At 42.9% G+C, this 23,691-nt stretch overlaps 1 protein-coding gene across 1 annotated transcript in view; it reads left to right on the top strand.

The window, feature by feature from the left end:
• Positions 1-23,691, top strand: part of TTLL6 (tubulin tyrosine ligase like 6) — a 47,530-nt gene that overhangs the window by 5,673 nt on the left and 18,166 nt on the right. Inside the window, exons 2-9 of the mRNA XM_044000472.1 lie at positions 3,639-3,719; positions 5,225-5,419; positions 6,539-6,576; positions 8,161-8,279; positions 8,455-8,585; positions 9,522-9,678; positions 13,343-13,486; positions 16,804-16,889. Coding sequence (XP_043856407.1) covers positions 3,639-3,719; positions 5,225-5,419; positions 6,539-6,576; positions 8,161-8,279; positions 8,455-8,585; positions 9,522-9,678; positions 13,343-13,486; positions 16,804-16,889 — 951 coding nt within the window. The remainder of the gene's footprint in view (positions 1-3,638; positions 3,720-5,224; positions 5,420-6,538; positions 6,577-8,160; positions 8,280-8,454; positions 8,586-9,521; positions 9,679-13,342; positions 13,487-16,803; positions 16,890-23,691) is intronic.

Below are 23,691 nucleotides of genomic sequence, written 5' to 3'. Positions count from 1 at the left end.
GAAAAGGAATTTCACTAGATGATGTGGAGGTTCTAGTTCTGGCACATGAGCAGTATGTACAAATGCATGGAGGCAAGAGAGGTCAGAATAAGATCCAGCCACTGAGAGTCATCCATTTGGGTTGAAAGAAAGTACCCAAAGGGGAGCAGAGCAAAGTAAGTTGAGAATGGTAGGTTGGAGCCACATTATCAATTAGGCCAAGGAATTGGTTTTTCCTCTACTAAGACAATGAATAGCCATGAAGATTTTGGAGGAGAGGAGAGATATAACAAAATCTATTCATTCATTTAATTCAATTCAACAAGTATTCTTTGCAACTTTTTTTTACAAATATTTTACAAAAATGACAATTTATAAATTTACAAAAAATTTACAAAAAAATTTAACAAAAATTACAAATAATTCCTTATTTGGAGGGGGCAGGGCAATTCGGGGTTAAGTGACTTGCCCAGGGTCACACAGCTAGTAAGTGTTAAGTGTCTGAGGCCAGATTTGAGCTTAGGTCCTCTTGAATCCAGGGCTGGTGCTTTTTCTTCTGTGCCACCTAGCTGCCCCTCAACAAGCATTTATTAAGTGCTAACCACAATGCCAGGCACTGGGAAGATAGATAGGAAGACAAAAATCAATCTAGTCCTTACTTTCATTGGGAGGCCCACAACATGCATGCATATGTAAAATTCAAACTGTATGTGAAATAATTTCAGTGAGGAGAGGATCATCGCCAACTTGGGGCATTGGGAAAGGGCCCTTGTTCTTTTTCTTTCTTTCTTTTTTCGGGGCAATGAAGGTTAAGTGATTTGCCCAAGGTCACACAGCTAGCAAGTGTCAAGTGTCTAAGGCCGGATTTGAACTCATGTCCTCCTGAATCCAGGACAGGTGCTTTATCCACTGCATCACCTAGCTGCCCCCAGGGCCCTTGTTCTAAGTAGGTGACTCTTGAGCTGACCTTTGGAGGAAATTAGGGATTTCTGGAGGTGGAGGTAAGGAGGGAGAACATTCTAGACTTGAGGGTAGTTCTGAGTTGAGAGATGGAATGTTGTGGTATGAGCAAATAGGTTGGCACTAGTTTGCTGCTTTAGGTTTTTAAAAATAGGGGTGAGGATGGGGAATGATTTGTTCAGACCTGCTGCTTTAAGAATATCAATTTGGCAGCAAAGTGTGGTATAGGTATTGGAGAGACCATGTAGGAGGCTATTAAAATAGTTAACAAGGGGGGCAGCTAGGTGGCACAGTGGATAGAGCACCAGCCCTGGAGTCAGGAGTACCTGAGTTCAAATCCAGCCTCAGACACTTAACACTTACTAGCTGTGTGACCCTGGGCAAGTCACTTAACCCCAATTGCCTCACTAAAAAAAAAAAGAAAAAATCGTTAACGAGACAAGTCTTTACCTGGCTGCCTGGCAGGAGTATCCTCCTCTTCCTTTCTCATATACCTCCCCTGCCCCCAATCATGATGTCTCTTGTGAGACTCTTATGAGATCCCCTCTTGGGATGTCTCCTCATCTTTTCCCCATTGAGGCTACTCTTTCGGGCCAAATTCCACCTGGACAAAAATGTATGTCCTGTGGTCCAGTGGTGAGGGCATATAGTGTGATTTACTCTAATCCCTCCATTTATCTCCTTAGGAATGGTCCTGATGTTAATACTAGGAGGTAAGGGGGCAATAAACACTCCCCCCTTATATTCTAATTTGTTATTCTAATATTTATTCTCAAGTTTACTGCTGGTACCTGTCTCTCCCGATAGATTGAAAGTCCCGATCAGTGTTTATCGAATGAATGATTATAAAGCAGAATAAGGCACAAGAAGCATCCTAATTTCTCTCAGGCAAGAAGGCTGTAGGTCAAAGTCCAGAGAGCAATGGATCCTCATTTGGGTCTTGGCTCTGCCCCTTACTATCTATGTGATCTTGGACAATTTCCCCACTCTGGGCCTGTTTCCTCATCAATAAAATAGGAGGGTGATGTGTACGAGGTGATTTCTGAGGTTACTCCCAGTTCTAAATCTATGATTCTCTTGGGCAGGACCAAGGTAACTTGTGTTAGATAAGGAGAGGAGGTAGGAATGCATCAGCCCCATTTGTGTCTTTGAGTCCTCCCAGTGCCTGGTGAGCAGTAGAGGTGAAATGAATTCTTGTTGAATTGAAGAGGAGAGAATTATCCTTTTAACCTCATTCAGAAGTTGGGTGAGGTCATCTCTTGGGATCCTTCTGTCAGCCCAAGATAGATTCTAGCAGCACGTTTAGCCAGTAGTGACAACAATGAGAAAGACTAAGTTGTGTGTCTGTGGAAGCCACCGAAAGGCCAGCAATACAGGCAAGAGTGGGAGAAAAAAATAAAAAGGAAATAATAGAAGTGGATAGTAGAGAGAAAGAGTAAAGAAGGTTAGAGATGATAGAGGCTTGATGGGTGTGCGTGTGTGTGTGCTTTTTCTTGACATCTGTCCACTTGGGCAAGGACAGGAGAGGGAGCGGAGCCCATCCCAAATTGAAGAGGCTGGCAAGAAGGTCAGTTCCCTTACCTGTTAGCATTAACCTGTAGGTAAACAGAACCTCTCCTTGAGGGCTTGGTAAACACTGGCTCCTTGCATTGAGAATGGAGTTCAATGTGAGAACAAGGCAGAGTAAAGACTTTTTATCCTTCACTTTTTTTTCTTTTTTTTTCTTTTTTTTGCAGGGCAATGAGGGTTAAGTGACTCGCCCAGGGTCACACAGCTAGTAAGTGTCAAGTGTCTGAGGCCGGATTTGAACTCAGGTACTCCTGAATCCAGGGCCGGTACTCTTTTCACTACACCACCTAGCTGCCCCCCTTCACTTCTTTTTGAATGTGGCTCAGAATTTACCTGCTCAGGAAGGCCCTGAGTATTGGCTATTGAACTAGAGGATCTGGGTTCCAGTTCCATCTGTGTCACCACTAGTGTGGCTTTGAGCAAATCATTTAAGCTCTTTGGGCCTCAGTTTCTTCCACATCTGTGAAATGAGGGCATAGGAATAGAGGAACTTTCCACCTCTAAATCTCTGATTATAGGATCATATGGTCCTCTGACCTGTGGGATTTGGATTTTATTTGTCAATTTATTGACCCAAGTTGCTTTTCTGGTTTGAATAGATGAGACCCTCCAAGCTGGTTTTGGTTGCAGGTACCAGTCCTCATAAGAAACAGCTTTGTCTTCCAGGGCAAATCCAATCTGGCTTCCTTCATCCCTGCTTTCCATCACAGGGTTATGAGGAAGCTCTTAGACAAAGTGAGACTTCGTGAGGCCAGAGACTCTCTGTCTTATCTCAACTTCACCTCCTTCCAGCACCTCCAGAAGCAGCGTCCTGGACTTGGAGTGTGATGTCCTGTGTTCAGATCCTGGGTTTGCCATTTACTACCTGTGTGACCTTAGCCAAATCATTTAACCTCCCTAGGCCTCAGTTTCTCCACTTGAAAAAAAAATGAGAGGGTTGTTTTAGATGACCTCTAAGGGCTCTTCCAGCTCTGAATCTCTGCTCTTGCACTTTGCTAGGCATGTAAGAGGTGGTTAATAAATAAATGTTCATTGAATGAATTTATCAAGTAAGATAGAAAATAGATATGAAAATGAGTATAAAACATTATACAAATGTAAGGGATTATTAATAAAATCTGCCAATGCAGGTGTGTGAGCAGGGAAGGGAATGTAAAAGGGGCTTCCATCATTGATTTGAGAGAGTCCATCCTGGAAGAAGAGGAAAGGGGGTAAGTATATTGGGGGGGTGATGAATGGTGCTAGGGGCCAGGGTATATTGAGGTGCTGGGGAGGGACTAGGGGGAGGGATTGTATTATATCTAGAGAGTTTGAATAGAGAGAGAAAAAGAATGGTGAGGGTTCCTGGACTTTAAACCTGTCCCTGGGTTTAATAATGTAGGAAGCCTCATAGAGGACCCAGAGAAGACAGAGGTTATAAATATTGTTGAGCAAGGCACATGTATTTATTAAATGCTCTACTTAGGACACATTCGAAGAGCAGTCACAGACCCTCCCTCAAAGAGCTCACATCTAATTGGGAACACAAGGCAAACCAATTTAGCATCAACCGAAATACATACTTACCATTTTTTAAGTTGCCTGAGAAACAGGGGTTGAAGATTGGGTTGTCTTGTTAGGGAATGGATAAGGTTAGTCCAGGAAAGCTGTTTGTATCAGGCTGTGATAAAGGTTGTGTGGGTTGCATGGGGTGGGGGAAGGTGAGATTCAGGTATTTAGTGGGAGATTGTATAGCAGTAGGACAATTTGTCCTAAAATTTGGGAAGAGGGAGACCAAGACCAGGCAGCAAGAGATTGTCAGAAAGTCAGCTTGACTCACCACAAGGTCTTTATGATCTAATAGTTTTCCCTCAATTACATGTAAAAATAATTTTAACATTCTTTTTTCAAATTTTGAGTTTCAAAATCTCCCTCTTCCTTCCGCCCCTCATTAAGAAGGCAAGCAATTTGACATAGATCATACGTGTGCAAACATGCAAACATTTTAAAATTTTACAATTTAAAAATAATTTAATATTTTATTTTTATTTTTTCCCAGTTACATGTAAAAAGAATTTTAACATTCTCTTTTCAAATTTTGAATTCCAAATTTTAGCGCATGACCCCCAAAGCAAAGCACAAGTTGACACGCCAAGGGTCTTAGAGGTGACTGGAGCAAGAATGATTATCTTAAGTTTTTCATAGATCCTCTTAGGGGTAGGCTTCATGCCTGTGGGTAGCATTAGCTTTCAAGCCAGCACTCTACTTACTCTCTTAATGGTCTCTTTTGGGCTTTAAAAAGTTAACAGATTTCTTCAGAGCACATAATTGTGCCTTCTGGGAGTAACTCCCTCACCTGGTAGGGCACAGAGCCTGCCCCTCGAGTTATAGTATCTAACCTGGCACAATCTTTGCTTACCAGGGAGAGCTTGTTTACCAGCTGCCACCATGCATTGGAAGGTTTCAGCCTACTCTTCAGAGTCACAGGAGAGAAAAACCAGGCCTGGGGTTGGTTGGCTGACTCCCTAAGGTCATAGCTAGCAGCTGAGAGCAGGAAATTGGGCCCCACCTTGAGTATGCACCGGCAGAGTGGGTTGAGATTTTTAACATTACCCCCAGTTTTGGTGTGAGGGATGCTCTTGCCACCCAAATGAACAAGGAAGGGGGTCCCCCTGGAGGTGGGTTCATGTAACAGCTCTCTACTCTTCCAGTGGCCCCACTCTTGTTATTTTCCCAGAACTCCATCCCCAGAGATGCCGCAGTTCCTGGCCTTGGAAGAAGTGGAATTGGGAGAGTCAGATGAGAGGGAGGACATCTCTGTAGAAGGTGAAGCAAGAAGGCATGTTACACTGGCTTTTGTTGAGAAAGATCCTGCGGTATCCTTGCAAAAGTGTGCTTCTCAGCGTCATAACAAGAAGAAGAAGAGAAGGAGGTTAGAAATGGAGGATGGAAAGTGGGGGCGGCAGGGGGCGGGTAGGCTCCAAGGAGCCAAGAACCTTAGGAACACAGGAAACTAGATAGGGGCCATGGAAATGGGGGGAGGGCTGCCTCTTATAAAGAGGGAAGATACAGAGTTGGGGGGAGGTGGTTGTTAGGAGACAACCTTGACTTTTATATAAGTATAAAAGCCTCTCAGTGGTCTGCTTTAATGAAGGTGAGCAGTGAGGTCTAACTCAAATCAAAATGGGAGCCACTGAACCGGATCCCTGTGGAGGCATATTGAATCAGAAAACCACACATCGACATTATCTGTGTTCTTTGGTATTTTTAAATTTATTTGTTAAATATTTCCCAGTTACATTTTAATCTGGCTCCTGCTCTTCTCAGGGCAGTCTTTCTTTCACACCTCCGGTGCCCACAATCTAAACCATAGCTAACCCTACCACCATTTCTATTTGGTGTCAGAATATGGATTTTTTTTTTTCCTTTTGTAATTTCTTGCAAATAAATGCTGTCTATAGTCCTGGGGATTCCGACCATTTGGAACAAAATACTAAAGGTGTTGCTCTGAAGATTGGAATGACTAAATCTGATGCACCTCCTCCTCCATTTGGCAATAGAGCTGTCCTTTCTCTAAGCTTGGAATCTTTCTGACTCACCTCCTTCCTTCGGGGACATGGGGCAAAAAAAGGGAGGCCATTACAATTTTTAAAAAGACCTTTAGTTCTAGCTCCTACCTTTCTTTTAAAAAATTTTTTTGTTTGTTTTAGCTCCTACCTTTCTATAGATACAGGAGAAATAACATTGATAATGGAGGCAAGCTTTGCCACAGGTATAACATAACTTTCCACCTAATGGATCAGATACTTATACCTTTAAGGCACATATTCTATTTACAGCTATTCCCATTTTGGGCCTGTGGAATACCTTGTAGTAGAGGGAGGGATCAGGTTGCCCTGACAACTCAAGATTTTAAGGACTGCCTCCTTCCCAACCGTGGATGGAATATTTTGTGATATAACCTCACTGATTTGTGGGCCTTGTCATCCCGTGCTCCTTTTTGGTTTCTCTGTCTCTGTCTTGCTGCTTTCTTTTTTCTCTTTTCCAGATGATTGGTGATCAATCTATCCAGTTGCCGATATGATAGTGGTGAGCATTTTGTGTTTTGGGGAACCAAGTCTGGTTGGTGAGCCACTGGATTCCTTGGAAAGGGGAAAGATCCCATTTTTAAGTGTTTTTAAGGAGACAAGGAAGTAATTCCAAATTCTATGCTCCCCTTCTCATTTAATTCCAATCGTTTTTCAGTCATGTCCGACTCTTCCTGACCTCATTTGGGGTTTTCTTGGCAAAGGTACTGGAATGGTTTGCCATTTCCTTCTCCAGCTCATTTTGTAGATGAGGAAACTGAGGCCAACACGGTTAAGTGACTTTTTCAGGGTCACACAGCTAGTAAGTGTCTGAGGCCAGATCTGAATTCAGGAAAGAGTCTTCCTGACTCCAGGCCAGGGCTCTTTATTCACTGCACCACCTAGCTGCCTCCATTCTCATAGTCTGAGCTAAATACCTAGAGGGTTAGAAACCTAGTCTCCCAGGATTCCTGGTTTCTGACAAGGGAGGCCAAGAATATACACCTTCCACATACTTTATGCCTCTAGCTGTCGCTTTGAGACCTATGTGGAAAAAAAAAAAAAGAAGAGAGACCTATGTGGTATGAGGATGAGTTAGAGGTTAGAGGGGAGGCATCCATCACCCTTGTGACTCTCATTCAGCAGTTCTATCCCTCTGCCTTTTATAAGACCCTCCAGTTTGGTAGCAAGCACAGCTAATTTGAAAATAGTGGACAATCCAAAAATTAATTATATTCTGTTGTAAAGTATATGGTAATCTTTTTTTCCAAAACATTTTGCCGTCATCCTAATTAAGTTTTGCTCAGGCTTAGGATCATAAATCTCAATCCAGAAGGGACTTAGAGATCATCTGGTTCAATCCTTTTATTTTACAGGTGAGGAAATTGAAGTCCAAAGATGTTAAATGATTTGCCAGGAGTCATGTGGATACTTTGTGGTAGAGGCTGGATTAGAACCCAGGTCTTCTTGACACAAAGTCTCTAGGGCTTATTCTATTGCACCTCAATTAATTTGTGTTCTCCAAGTATTCAGTAAACTGATTGCATTTGTAAACAGATGAGTTTATTCTCTGTAGCAAAGATAAGCCATGAATTTAGGATGAAGTTTGCCACAGATAAACTGAACATGCTGTGTTCTTCAATAGTACTGTATCCATTCCATTTGCTTCTCATTGATGGTGCCAGTCCCATGCAAGGGGTGGCTGTAAGAAACAGAGAAACAGCAGGACCAGCTTTATGGCAAAGGGCTGGAGGACGTGAGTTCAAATGTGATCTTAGACACTTACTAGCTGTGTGTCCCTGGGCAAGTCTGAGACTCTGCCAGAAGGAGGAGGAAGAATTATTGTTATTATTTATTTGAGAAGGTGGGGCAGCTAGGTGGTGCAAAGCACAGGCCCTGGTGTCAGGAGGACCTGAATTCAAATTTGGTCTCAGACACTTACTAGCTGTGTGACCCTGGGCAAGTCACTTAACACCAATTGCCTCAAACAGAAAAGAAAAGAAAGGAAATAGAGAGCAGGTAGTTCCCAGCTTACCTAACACAATGTAGGTCTTCCCCCATTCTGCTTCATGGTCTGATGCTTCTTCTTTCTGTGTCTGTAATGCAGTTCGTCGGGCAGCCAGACTATATGGCTTACGTGAGGGAGGAGACCATGATGACTGGACCCTTTATTGGACAGACTTCTCAGTTTCCCTAGATCGAGTAATGGAAATGAAAAGTTACCAGGTACTAGAGCCTGAATCAGTCTCCAGTGTAGGGGAAGCATCTGCTTGGGGTGGACCAGAGTGAACCTGGCCCCAAGCCAGGAGCACTGTGAGAAATGCTTAGTACTCTGTGGATGTTTCCATTTCCTCTTTGGAGTGGAGAGGTTGAAACTGATACCTTCTAGCTTTCTTTGCAGAAGATCAACCACTTCCCTGGAATGAGTGAAATCTGCCGAAAGGACCTGCTGGCCAGGAATATGAGTCGTATGATAAAGCTTTTCCCTAAAGAATTCCATTTTTTCCCTAAAACGTGGTGTCTTCCAGCAGAGTAAGTGTCTGCTTGTGCTTCCTTTCCTACTTTAGTCAACCAACTTTTCTTTCTCTTTTATCAGTCAATCAGCAAGCCTGTATTAAGTCTATATTACATGAGGCTCAGTGCTAGGCTGTAGGGACACAAAGACAAAAAGGAACCACTCCCTGCCCTCAAATAGTTTCTATTCTAATGATGGAGAAAACTTATATGTATATAGCTATATACAAAAGCCATGCAAAACAGAGAGAGGTAATCTTGGTGGGGGAGGCACTAGCAACTGGGGGGATTAAAAAAGGCCTCCTGAAGGCTGGGTCTTGAAGGAAACCTAGAATTCCAAGAGGCAGAGGCAAGAAGAAAGCCAGTACAAAGTCAGAGGCTGGAGACAGAATGTTGTATGTGAGGAACAAGAAGTCCTGTTTAGTTCAAGTTTTTGTTGAGTTGTTTCAGTCATGTATGACTCTTTGTAACCCCATTCCGGATTTTCTTGGCAAAGATACCGAAGTGGTTTGCCTTTTCTTTCTCCAGCTCATTTTATAGATGAGTAAACTGAGACAAACAGGGTTAGGTGACTTGGCCAAGGTCACACAGCAAGTAAGTGTCTGAGGTGGGATTTGAACTCAGGAAGATTAGTTTTCTTAACTTCAAATCTGGTACTCTGTCCACTGTACCACCCTGCTACCCGGTAAATGCTTAATAAAAGCTAGCTATTATTAGCTCTAAACCCAGGAGCCTTTCCTCTTTAAGAGGAGGGGACTAATTTAAAATGAATCTTATGAACCTTAAAGTGCTCTACAAATGTTAGTGATCGAGTTGTTGTTGTTATCTTCTCAAAGTCATCACCTTCCATAGTTTTTATGTTTTGTTTTTAAATAAAGAGTTAGCCTTGGTTTGAACTGTATCTCCAACTAATGTACTTCTCATTCCCTATTTCCTCTCCACTCACTCTGGTAGTTGGGGCGATTTGCAGAACTATAGCAGGTCAAAAAAGTTTAAGACCTTTATCTGTAAGCCGGACTCTGGCTGTCAAGGGAGAGGTATATTTGTTACACGGTCTGTGAGAGATATCAAGCCAGGAGAAGATATGATCTGCCAGCTCTATATTTCAAAGGTAATTGTTAAAAATTGTGGTCACTTCTTAGCTGATGTGTCTGTATTGTTTGATTCCCCCTGTGCAGTGTGTGGAAGGTGACCAAGAGCCAGTTGTAGGGGCTCTGGCTTAAGCTAGAACCAACCAGTCCACCACCTATTCAGTGAACTAGGGATGGCCCCATGTGCCCGAGTCAGAGCCTGGAATCTCCCATATATACACTGCACTCACCATCAGACTGAGGTGTCCCAGGCTGACAAAGTGGGGCAAAAGAGCCAGTTCACAGGATCAGAAATTTAGAGTCGGGACAGACTTTGGATGCCATTGAGTCCAACTATTCAATTTTACCCATGAGGAAATTGAGGCCCAGAAAGGTTAAGTAGTTTACCCAGGGCCACAGAAACTAGTGTATTAGCAGGATTAGAACTCTGGTCTTATTGAGTCACTAGCACTATGCCATCTAGAGAGAGAATTTCTTTTCTTTTCAATAAATCTCTTGTCTCACATCAGCCTAAGGATGAAAATCCCATTGAAGAATAACTAGTTCCCCAATTCACAGATCTGAAAGTAGTGTAAAAATCACACAAGAATGGGAGAATTGTACTTCCCTCAATAGGAATGACCAGTGGACCTTTTTTTTTTCTTTTTCAAAAAGGAAATTATTGATACATTTTGTTCGACAATCAATCATTTTCCAACATACAACTAAACACACCCTTTACAAAGGATATTACTTTACAAAGTATATTATTCAGGGGCAGCTAGGTGGCACAGTGGATAAAGCACCAGCCTTGGATTCAGGAGGACCTGAGTTCAAATCCGGCCTCAGACACTTGACATTAGCTGTGTGACCCTAGGCAGGTCACTTAACCCCCATTGCACCCCCCAAACCCCAAAGTATATTATCCAAAGAGCAGTTTATAAATTGTTAACAGAATGGATTATATTTGTGTCTGACTCTCTGACCCCATTTGGGGTTTTCTTGGCAAAGATACTGGAGTGGTTTGCCATTTCCTTCTCTAGCTCACTTGACAGATGAGGAAACTGAGGCAAGCAGTTTTAAGTGACTTACCCAGGGTCACACAGCTAGTAAATATCTGAAGTCAGATTTGATCTTAGGTTCTCCTGATTCCAGGCTCAGTGCTCTATCCACTGCAACACCTAGGTGTCCTATGGGCAATATAAAATCTCAGATTTAGAGCTGGTTGGGGCCTTAGGGGCTGTGTTGTACAACTTTTTCATTTTACAGATGGGTATGTCAAGGCCCGTAAATGTAAAGTAAATCTGCTCAGGGTGGGGCAGCTAGGTGGCACAGTGGATAGAGCACCAGCCCTGGATTCAGGAGGACCTGAGTTCAAATCCGGCCTCAGACACTTAATACTTACTAGCTGTGTGACTCTGGGCAAGTCACTTAACCCCAACTGCCTCACCCCCAAAAAAAAAAATCTGCTCAGGGTTAGATTTTTAGCAAGTGACAGATCTGGGATTCAAGTCCAAATCATCAGGATGCAAATGAAGACTCTTAGGAACCATAACCTTAATTTTTTGGGGGGTGGGGGGGTGAAGGGCAATGAAGGTTAAGTGACTTGCCCAGGGTCACACAACTAGTGTCAAGTGTCTGAGGCTGGATTTGAACTCAGGTCCTCCTGAATCCAGGGCCTGTGCTCTATCCACTGTGCCACCTAGCTGACCTCCATAACCTCAAATTTTCTCATTTTCCTTCATTCAGACTAATGACTACTGTAATTCTCCAGAGTTGTGTTGGCTCTCCAGTTGATCCTGTTTACATCATTGTAGCAGTTGTGCATATTGTTCTTTCATCTCTGCTTTCTTCACTTTATACAAAGTTGTCTTCTTACATTTCTCTGATTTTTTCATATTTGTCATTTCTATAGTGCATTAATATTCTGTTATGTTCACATATCATTTTTCCAACCATTCCCCAGTCATGAGATATGATAGATTTATAGCTAGAAGGTACCCCAAAGGCCAACTAATGTTCCAATTGCCCAATCTGTAAGAAAAAACCACTGAGGACTCTGGGCCAATGGCACTTTATTGAAGGTTCCATGGTATCCTCTAATGAAGTGGACCTCAGATCTTCCCCACAATCTGAGATGCCTCTGGTCCCCAGGACTTTGTTTTTATAGGGTTTGATACTCAAATATGTAAAAGAAGTATGGTAAAATACAGAATTTCATTGGTTGATACCTTGTTTTTTAGGGCCAAAAACGATATATCAGGAGGGGGGTTGGGAGAAGCATGGGGCATCTCCACTGACTAAGTGGTCATAAGATAGTCAACTGCTCATGTTGGACAAGAAAGAGTGGTCCAGAGGTATAAAAATAGATTGGGGGACTTTCCACGTAATTGAGTCACCATAACAAGGAAAAACAAGGGTGGAGCGCCTCTAGTTAGCTTCCTATGATTAAGCAAGTGAACTTACAATCTGCAGCTCACAGCTCTGGGGCCCAATAAACAAACCTTATAATTACTACCCCTATGGCATCATATCAAACTGATTAATACTGATTGGAATAGAGTAGGAGTCCAAATGAATCATTTCTCACACTAGTCCAATCCTCTCATTTCACAGGTAAGGAGACTGAGACCTAGAGAGGTTAACTCATTTTATTTTGTTTTTTGAGGTTAAATGATTTGTTCGATGTCACACTGCTGTCAAGCATCGGAGGAAAGATTTGAACTCAGGCCTGCTTTTAGGCATGTAATCAGTTGAGCTTTTTGTTTTTCCCAGATAATGCCACCATGAACATTTTTATCTTCTTATACTGTCAAACTTTTTTTTTTTTTTTTTGGTGAGGCATTTGGGGTTAAGTGACTTGCACAGGGTCACACAGCTAGTAAGTGTTAAGTATCTGAGGCCGTATTTGAACTCAGGTACTCCTGACTCCAGGGCCAGTGCTCTATCCACTGCACCACCTAGCTGCCCTGAGGCTGGATTTTTTAACTCAGCTCCTTCTGAATCCAGGGCCGGTGCTTTATCCACTGCGCCCCCTAGCTGTCCCCATTTTTATGGTATAGTGCTGAAGCAAAGGGGCAGCTAGGGGGCGCAGTAGATGGAGAGTTGCCCCAAGAGTCAAGAGGACCTGAGTTCAAATTTGACTTCAGACACTTACTATGTGACCCCAGACAAGTCACTTAACCCTGATTGCCTTAAACATCTGGGCCCATCTCCAGTTGTCCTGATCTATATCTTGCCACTGGATTCAGATGTCTCTGGAGGAGAAAGTGAGGCTGGTGACTTTGCATAGCTCTCCCTCACTTAAATCCAATTCACTGAAAATCATGACATCACCTCCTGATGTCATGGTCCTCTTCGAGAATGAAGGACAAGCAACAAGTACTGAAGAGTGATAGATGGTACCTTGCATTTGTATGCACATATTTTCCCCCAGTTTATGCTATTCTATGTATTCTATGCTTATCATAGTCCCACAACATTTTTGTGAGGTGGGCAGACAAACCATTTTACAGATAGATACCCTGACCAACACTGACTCTAAGTGCCTTGACCAGGTCCACCCGAGAAGTTAGGGGCAAAGCACTGGTTATCTGATGTCCACCAGCCCAAGCATCTCCAAGAATGGGCCTAAGAGGAAGGCAGCAGCAAACAACAGATCCTCCCACGTCACCTGTATGGTTTCTGTTTCCTTCTCTCATTCAGCCTTTTATTATTGATGGATTCAAGTTTGACCTTCGGATTTATGTGTTAGTGACCTCCTGTGATCCTCTCAGGATCTTTGTGTACAAGGAAGGCCTAGCTCGGTTTGCCACGACCTCTTATTCTAATCCCTCTTCAGATAACTTGGTGAGTAAGGGCAGTGCATCCTGTCCAACTGTTAATTTCAAGCATAAGCTAAAATACAGGGGGGCGGGGGGGGTGTCAGTCCATTGAAAGATGTCCCAGGGGCAGCTAGGTGGCGCAGTGGCAAAGCACCGGCCCTGGATTCAGGAGTACCTGAGTTCAAATCCGGCCTCAGACACTTAACACTTACTAGCTGTGTGACCCTGGGAAAGTCATTTAACCCTAATTGCCTCACAAAAAAAAAAAAAAAGATGTCCCAGTTCAAATCTGTCCTTACCTGGTGCTAAGGGTTCCAGAATACAGCCCCAAGGAGAATGCACCCCATAGAACCTTTGGGTGGAGTCCATCCTGGAGGCAAGGGGGTGCACTGCGGTGCACTGGGCATTCCCTTCCACTCTTGTGATGCCATGAGACAGGGCCCATCCAATTTCATTTCAGTTTTTACAAAAAACCCCAAAACCCAAAACTCCAAGCTTTTCATTTCCCTTGATTTTCTTAACTTCTTCAACTAAATATACAAGTCTATTCCCCCTTCCTTTGTATGCCCCTTTAATCACCGAGAGCTGAAAGAAAAAGCGAAATAAAAGAATAGAAGCTAATTCCCTGTGGTTCCCTCAAACTATTATCCAAGTATCTGTCATACATTTAGAGTTAAGGGATCACCAGTCCTCTCAACTTTGCAGATGAGGAAACTGAGGTCAAGAAAGGTTAAGTGACTTGTTCAGGTTCCCACAGCAATGAAGTGTCTGAGGTGGCCAGGATTTGAACTCAGGTCTTCTTGACTCCAAGTCCAGTGCCCTAACCATTATACAACACTGTCCTGTACTGCCATACTATACCTTTCTTCTCTTTTCATAACCAAATGGCTCCAAGGGGTTATCAGCACTGCTTGATTCCCTTTCCTCACCCTGTAGTCTGGCTTCTGATCTCACCACTCAACCAAAATTGTTGTCTCCAAGGTTACCTATGATCTCTCTCTCTCTCTTTTTTTTTTTTCTTTTGGCAGGGCAATGGGGGTTAAATGACTTGCCCAGGGTCACACAGCTAGTAAGTGTCAAGTGTCTGAGGCCAGATTTGAACTCAGGTCCTCCTGACTCCAGGGCCAGTGCTCTATCCACTGCGCCATCTAGCTGCCCCACCTGTGATCTCTTAATTTCTAAATCACAACCTTTTTCTCAGTCCTCAGCCCTCCTGACCTCTGCATAGTTTGACACTTTTGATCACATCTTTCCTCCCCCTTTCTCTTCCCTGGGTTTTCCTAATACCCGCTCTCCTGGTTTTTCCTCCACCTGTGTGACTACTCCTCCTCAACCTCCTTTGCTGAATCCATGGCCTTACCCCTATGTGTAAGTGTATTCCGGGACTCTGTTCTGAGCACTCTTCTCCCTTCTCTCCCTCTCTTTCTTCCCTAGAATCTTCCACATCTACCTATACAGCCCTAACCTCTCTCCCAAGCTTCAGCCCTATATCACCAACTGCCTCCTGGCTATTCCATAACCATTTCAAGGTCCTTATGTCTATACATGGAACTCATTATCTTTCCCCCTAAACCTACTCCTCTTCCTAACTTTCCTAGGTCTATTAAAGGTACCACCATTTTCCTAGTTACTCAGGTTTGCAAATTTGAAGCTGTCCTTCACTCGTCACTCGCTGCCCATCAGTTGCCAAGACTTACTGACCCTATTACAAATCTCCACACACATAGTTACCACCTTAAATCAGGGCCTCAGGGGCAGCTAGGTGGTACAGTGGATAGAGCACCGGCCCTGGATTCAGGAGGACCTGAGTTCAAATTCGGACTCAGACACTTAACACTTACTAGCTGTATGACTCCAGGCAAGTCACTTAACCCCAATTGCCTCACCAAAAAAAAAAAAAAAATCAGGGCCTCAGCACTTCTCTCCTGCATAAAGAATACCTTTCTTTATTTTTTATTTATCCATTTATTCATTCATTCACCTATCATTTATTTATTCATCCATTAATTTATTCATTCATCCACTTATTTATGTATTTATTCATTAATCTCTTAATTAATTTATCTATTTATTCATTAATTTATTTATCTACTTGTTTGTTCATTTATTTATTTATCCACCTATCTTTTATTTATTTATTCATTCATTCATTCATGCATTTATTTGTTTGTTTGCTTGTTTGTTTGTGGGGCAATGAGGGTTAAGTGACTTGCCCAGGGTCACACAGCTAGTAAGTGTCAAGTTCTGGGTCCAGAGTTGAACTCAGGTCCTCCTGAATCCAGGGCAGGTGCTTTACAATACCTTTCTTTAAAAGAAAAATTGTTATCTTTTTTATGTCATCAAAAATTTCTCCAATTTCTCTCCTATAACAAATAATATATTTTAAAGAAAGAAAAGGGGGGAAAATCAACACAACTGATAAACACATTGAAAAAAGTATGAAAAATATGTATAGCATACCATGCCTTAGACCTCTCATCCTTTGCAATAATAACCCATTTGATCTCTCTTTCTAGCTCTTTTCTTCTCCAATTCCTGCTCCATATAGCAAAATGACATTTTTAAAGCCCAGGTCTGACCATGTCATTCTTGTACCATTCAGTATTTCAGGGGCTCTCTCTTTCCTCTGGTAACAGATTCAGCCTTCTCCATTTGCCATTGAAGGCCTTTCATGGGATCTATATTTCTAGACAAATTTTATGTGGCTGTCCTTCCTGTGGTCTCCATTGCCTCTCCTCTATCCATTCTTTTGTACAACCTATCCCACGTGCCTGAGGTACTCTCCCTCCTTGCTTCTTCTTTCCTGTTGGGATTCTCATCTGCCACCAAGAGCAGCTCACATGCCCCTTACTGCTTGAGACCCTTTCTGATCCTTCTAGTTGTCAATGCACCCTTCTCCCTACCTACTCCCCAATCACTTTGTATTTCCCTTGAATATATCTTATAGGGTTTTTTGTTTGTTTGTTTGTTTTTTGGTGAGGCAATGGGGGTTAAGTGACTTGCCCAGGGTCACACAGCTAGTAAATGTCAAGTGTCTGAGGCCGGATTTGAACTCAGGTCCTCCTGAATCCAGGGCCAGTGCTTTATCTACTGTGCCATCCAGCTGCCCTATCTTATAGTTTTTAAACTCCCCTCCCCTTCTTCTCCCATAGAATGCAAGGTCATTAAAAGCAGATCCTGCTTCAATCTTTGTATCCCCAAACCCCCAGCCCAGTGTTTGGCCCATAGCAAAGGCTATAATATATGATAATCAACAATAATAAAACCAGTAAATGATTATTAAATGGGATTGAAGTATATTTAACTTTCCTTTCTGACTTCCTGAACTCATTGTCTTTCTAGGATGATATATGCATGCACCTGACTAACTATTCTATCAATAAACACAGTTCTAATTTTGTACGGGATGGAAACTCTGGCAGCAAGAGGTAAGTTAAATGTTTCCTTTTCTACCCCACCTCCTTGCCAGAAGCCGGCTGCTCCCTGTGATTCTGTACAGACTCTGCCTGGGCCCAAGGGTGTTCCCAACCTCTGGGTCACACAGGTCCAGGAAATATTTCTTTTTGTCCTCCAGACCTGGAACAGTGTCTTCTGTGCCTATAGGCTGTTAATCATTGAAAGGAGGCCAGATCATAAATCCTGGGAGGTTGGGAGAGGGAGAGATAAACACTGAACTGTTCTGCCAGCAGGATATAAAAATGTGCTTGTTACAACTAGCCCTTCTCTTTTCCTTCCTTCCTTCCTTCCTTCCTTCCTTCCTTCCTTCCTTCCTTCCTTCCTTCCTTCCTTCCTTCCTTCCTTCCTTCTTTCCTTCCTTCCTTCCTTCCTTCCTCCCTTCCTTCTTTCTCTTCCTTCTATCTTCCTTTCTTCCTTATTTCCATCTTTCTTTTTTCTTCCTCCTTCCTTTCCTTTTTCTCCCCAAATCAACAAATACTTGTCAATTGCTTGGTAACTTGGTAACCATACCAGATGCTCCTCCCACCCACCTGTGGTTTCCTGTGGTACAGCTAAGCCAGTGACCCTCCACTGATATGTCATGATGTCCTTTTGCATAACGGTGTCCTATTATGTCTCAACCCCGTGGCCAATTTACTCCTGAGAGTCTACAAAGAAAAGGGAGATGAGAGGATTGCAGGAGTGGATCCAAACCTTGAATTTTCCAACTGTGTCCTAAGAAAAGGGAGTAGAGAATTCTAAGCTGACTAGGTAGAGGGCTTCATGCATAATAGTCCAGCTTCAGAGCAAAAGGAGAGTTGTGTGTATTTGAATGACTGTCCAGTTGACCTTGCTCTAAATCAAGGGTTCCTGATCTTTTAAAAACATTTTTTTCTCTCTCTTTTTTTAAAAAATGGGGCAATGAAGGTTAAGTGACTTGCCCAAGGTCACACAGCTAGTAAGTGTCAAGTGTCTGAGGTTGAATTTGAACTCAGGTCCTCCTGAATCCAGGGCCGGTGCTTTATCCACTGCGCCACCTAGCTGCCCCTGGGTTCCTAATCTTTTGTGTGTTGTGGAGATGCTTGTGGCAGTCTGGTGAAGCCTACAGAGCCCAGGTCCAGAACCCCTGTTCTGAAGACGACTGAAGTTGAAGGTCCCTCCATTAGGTGAAACCAAAAATTTGAAGTAGATTTGAAGTCCAGAAAAGGCCCCTCCTTAAGTGTCTGAGGCTGGATTTGAACTCAGGTACTCCCGACTCCAAGGCCAGTGCTCTATCCATTGCGCCACCTAGCTGCCCCAGCTGTCTGACTTGTTAATTTCTCCAGTTTAAATGACACACCAATCTTTCCTGTCATCCCCCATCCACTTCTTTTTTCAAACACTGGGTTAAGGGGGGCAGCTAGGTGGTGCAGTGGATAAAGCACTAGCCCTGGATTCAGGAGGACCTGAGTTCAAAGCCAGCCTCAGACACTTGACACTTACTAGCTGTGTGACCCTGGGCAAGTCACTTAACCCTCATTGCCCCGCAAAAAAACAAACACTGGGTTAAAAAGACAAGTAATGGGGCTTATACAGTTGCCTGTTTGATGCCAGTCCTCCCTATCCCTACCCCCACCCCAAAAGAGCTGAGTTCAGTTCTGCTTGAGGACCATGAGGTGTAGTAAATCCTGGAGAATGCTGTCTCATTTCTGATCCACTGAAGAGATGAGAACCAATCAATTGCCAGTTATCATAAACCATGCTTTGTTGATGACAAGACTTGGACAGAGATACCAAGATTTCTCAAGATGCATTGTTAGAGAGAATACACATGGCTGGAGTAATTGTTTCAGATGAGCAGAGATTAGCTGGGCAGCATTTCAGATGGCATCACATCCAAGAGGCCGACCTAGGTGGGAGACCATGCCATGTTTTACAAAAAACTTCTTAGGTGCTTTTCCCTTGTTCTGTGGTTTTCTGTGCCAGTGCTAAGCCATTATGGGATATAGGGATATATAGGAGATGTATGCATGTACATGGGTACGTGCACGTGCACATGTGTGTGTATGTGTGTGTGTGTGTGTGTGTAAACTGTAAAATGGGCATTTACCTCCCAAGGTTATTGTGAGCATCAAATGAGATAGATATTTGTAAAACTCTTAGCATAGTGCCTGGCACATGTTGTTCTTCAGTTTTATTTGTGTCTGGCCCTTTGTGACCCCATTTGGGGTTTTCATGACAAAGATCCTGGAGTGGTTTGCCATTTTTTTCTCCAGTTCATTTTACAGATGAGGAAACTGAGGCAAGCAGGGTGAAGTGACTTGCCCGGGGTCACACAGCTAATAAGTGTCTGAGGCCGAATTTGAATTCATGAAGATGAGTCCTCCTGATTTCAAAGTCAGGGCTTTATTCACTGTGCCACCCAGCTGCCCATCTATAATTGCTATTATTATAACCTCTCAGTGCTCAAGGCTCATGTCCAAGACGATAGATTGGTGTCTCTAAGACTATATGTTATGAAGAAGGTGCCAGTTTGCATTGGTAGAGGAAGTTTTCTGACTTGGGAGTTCTCATTCACAGATCCAGTCCCCATCCCTAAGTGTATTGCAAGGTCATCATCTTGGTTAAATAACTAGCTGCCACCTAGCTCCTCATGTACATAATGGCTGATTCCTCAGAGACAAAGGGCCTGGTGCTGAGAGCACATCTTGAGGTAGCTTTTTGTGGCCCTCCCAAAGAGCCAGAGCAGCATCTCTGCCCAAGCCAGCCAGCTTAGGTGAGGTGTCCCTGAATGAGCTGGCTATCCCCTGTTAACTGTTTCATGAGTTGGTTCATTTTGGTGCCTTGGTCAGGGGCCTTTTCCTGGCTCATTTCTTGCTTACCTACTTACTTACTCACTTATTTATTCATCTATTTATTCATCCATCTATTCATCCATACATTCATTCATCCTTCCACCCATCCATCCATCTATCCATCCATTTATTTATTTATTTATTTTTTTGGTGGGGCAATGAGGGTTAAGTGACTTGCCCAGGATCACACAGCTAGTAAATGTCAAGTGTCTGAAGCCAGATTTGAGCTCAGGTCCGTCTGAATTCAGGGCTGGTGCTTTATCCACTGTGCCACCTAAGCTGCTTTGGGAAGACAAACTGCTGACCCATCCTGAATGGGGAGAACCAGCTGAAAAGCTGGGGGAGGGGAGTGGACTGGGCTGGGTGGGGTAGGTGTAAATGACCAGGGACTTCCTTCTGAGGGCATGAGTCCATCTCACTGATCAGATGGTGGAATGCAATGTAGGAATTGTGTAAGAGGAAAGATACCGTCAGATGTGATCTTTTAGAGAAGTTCTTTAAAGAGCTTCATGACTTGTGTAAAGTTCTTAAAGAAAAATAAAAGAATTTCTCTCCCTTTAGCCATTCAGCAAATGATTTTTATCCCCAGTTGTGTCTTACTGTTCCATTAAAATTCTACTTTCCCATCCATTGATAAATACTTCTGTTTAAAATTGAAAAATAAAAAGGAGGGGGGCACTGAATTGGGAATCAGAGGACCTGGGTTCAAATGTGAGCCTTGCAAATTATTAGCAGGCTGACTCAAATCAGTTACCTTCTCTGGGCTTCAGTTTCATCATATGTACAATGAGGGAATTTGAGCTAAATGAGCTTTTAAGGTCCCTTCCAGCTCTAAATGTGTGATCCCATGACCAGCTCTCTTGTGGGTGTCTGATATCCCCAAGGTTTCATCATGAGAGAGAAGAAGCAGGCCAGCAATGAGCTCACACGATGATAGAGAGAATCTGAAGTGGCACAGGACAAAGGTGACAGTGTGGGGAGGTACCTGTACTGAGGGCAACAGAATAGTTTTCTTTTCCCCATAACTGAAGCCTCCTTCCTTCTAAACCGCCTCCTCTTTTCTTTTCATTCTCTTCCTCCTCTTTCACATACCTTGAGTTTTGTTATTGATACTCTGTTCTTCTCTTTATATATAGTCTCCCTAAATGAGTTCAATTCATTAAGCATTTTCCTTTTTTTTGGTGAGGCAATTGGGGTTAAGTGACTTGCCCAGGGTCACATAGCTAGTAAGTGTCAAGTGTCTGAGGCTGGATTTGAACTCAGGTCCTCCTGAGTCCAGGGCCAGTGTTCTATCCACTGTACCACCTAGCTGCCCCTCATTAAGCATTTTTAAAGCACCTACTATGTTAGGCATTAGAGCAACAAGGTGGTTTGGTGGATAGAGCATAATTTCTGAGTTCAAATCCAGCCTCAGACACTTCCTAGCTGTGGGACCCTGGGCAAATCACTTAACCTCTGACTGTCTCAGTTTTCCTAACTCCAAAATGGAGACAGCACCTACCTCATAGGGTTCTTGTGAGGATTAAATTAGATAATATTTGCAAAGTGCTTAGCATAGTGCCTATACTGCATTTATATAGTTCAAGGGCCCTCTCTCATATTTTTCTTTTTTATTTCCAGCAATACCTAACAAAGTACTGTGCTCAGTGTAGACACTCAATAAACATGCCTTAATTTCTAATTCCCTTCTCCTCCCTCCTTCCCCTCTTCTTTTCCCTTATCATTCTTTTCCTCTTCTTTCTTTCCTTCTTTCTTTCTTTCTTTCTTTTTTTTTTCTTTTGGAGGGGCAATGCAGGTTAAGTGACTTGCCCAGGGTCACACAGCTAGTAAGTGTCAAGTGTCTGAGGCTGAATTTGAACTCAGGTCCTCCTGAATCCAGGTCTGGTGCTTTATCCACTGTGCCATCTAGCTGCCCCCTCCTCTTCTTTCTATGCTTCCCCTTCCTTTCATCCTTATTCAATGGATGCTTCTCCTTTCCTACAAAATCTCATTCCTCCTTCTGTATGAGTCCTTTTGCCTTACTCTTAGGATCATGGGAGCATAGATTTTTAGAGTTGAAAGGAACCTTAGAGGTCACTAAGTCCAACTCTCTCATTTTATGCATAGCTAGTAAGTGTCACAGGTATTTGAACTCAAATCTTTCTGACTCAAAGTCCAGCGTGCTACCTCTTTTCACCCTCCTCCCTTTCTTCCTTTCCTTTCCTTTCTTTCCTTTTGTGCCTGCCTTCTTGTGTGTGTGTGTGTGTGTGTGTGTGTGTGTGTTTAGTTCAATTCAACAAACATTTATCAAATGCCTAATATGTGCTAAGAACTTTGCTAGGTGCCATGGGGAGTATGAGGGATTTTAAGACAGCAGTCCTTGCCTGAAAGGAGTTTGGAATCATCCTTCCCTTATCCTTTTTCTCTCTTATTTTTCTTCTCTTTTCTTCCCTCCTTTTTCTTCTCTCCCTTTCCTTTCCCCCCTTCCTTCTTTGTCCTTGACAGTTGCCAGGTCTAGATAATGACTGTTTCACCTGTTCTAAATTTGACCCCACCTTGAAGCTACCTGCTCGCCTCAGATAAGTCTCACCAGATGGCAGTGGGGCTGATTGGAGCCATGTCTACATACTTTTGAGTAATTATTCCACTCCCAGCCTATTATTTTCCCTTCATCTGCAAAGATCATTTATTTTAGATACTGTGGATGGATATTTTCATAAAATATGTTATACATATCCCAGCCTTCAACCAATTGAGAAGCACTTATTTATTACCCACTATGACAAGCACTGTACTGGGTATAGGAAAACAATGTAAAAAATAGTACATTCCCTCAAGGAGCTTACAGTCTGGTACAGAAAGACTACATGCCTATATGGAGGCTTATATAAAATAGACACAAGTGATTTTAGGGGGGAAAGCATTGCTAGCTGGAGGGGATTAGGAAATGTCTCATGTAGAAGATGAGACTTGATCTGAGTTTTCAAAGAAACTAGGGATCCTGAAACATGATGAGGGGATAAATGCCTTTCATGCATGAGGGGCAACCAGTGCAAAGGCAAAGAGATGGCAGATAGAAAGTTTAGAATGAAAAAGAGCAAGAAGGCCAAGTCTGGTTGAGACTGAAGTGAATGTAAAAGGGAGTTATGTGTAACAAGAAAGGAATAGTATTGCTTACCATCTCAAGGAAGGGAGAGGGAGAAAATTTGGAACTCAAAATTAAAAAAAAAAGAAATGTTAAAACTAAGCAAAAAAAAAAAAAGACTGGAGAGGTAAGTTGGGGCCTGGTTAGGAATAAGGTCTTTAAATGTCAGAGTGGTTTATACTTGATCCCAGTGATTTTAGGGAGCCATTGGAGTTTGGAGAGAGAGAGAGAGAGACAGAGAGAGAGAGAGAGAGAGACAGAGAGAGAGAGAGAGAGAGAGAGAGAGAGAGAGAGAGAACATGGTATGGCACAGTCAGATTTCTTCTTTAGGAATATTGTTTTAGCAGGTCAATAAAGGGTAGATTATAGAAGAGACTAAGAGGCTATTGCCACAGTTCAGGGATGAAATCTGAACTGGGCAAAAGCTTGAACTAGGGTGGTGGCTGTGTGAATGGAGAGAAGGGGAGAGATATAAAAGAGATATAATGTGGAAGTAGAAACAAGAATGTTTGATGATTGATTGAATGTGAGAGATGAGTGAGAGTAAAAAGGAGAGGGTAACACCGTTCAAGTCTGGATTTCTGGAAGATTGGCGGTGACCTCAGTAGAACAGGAAAGTTCAAAAAGGGTGTGGATTTGGGGAAAAAGTTTTGGACATGTTGAGTTTGAGATATTTGTGACATATCCAATTTTAAATGTCCAATGGGCAGTTGGTGGTGTGTGACTGGAGCTCGGAAGAAAGACTAGGACTGTAGATGGATAGATGGATAGATGGATGGATAGATAGATGATAGACAGATCTTTGAAGTCATCAGCATAGAGATAATCACTAAACCC

Source organism: Dromiciops gliroides, chromosome 4 (genome assembly GCF_019393635.1).
Source record: "Dromiciops gliroides isolate mDroGli1 chromosome 4, mDroGli1.pri, whole genome shotgun sequence".
In the NCBI taxonomy this organism is placed as follows: Eukaryota; Metazoa; Chordata; class Mammalia; order Microbiotheria; family Microbiotheriidae; genus Dromiciops; species Dromiciops gliroides.
The sequence above is the reverse complement of the archived record's forward strand: the minus strand, read 5'-3'. Positions and strand labels throughout refer to the sequence as shown.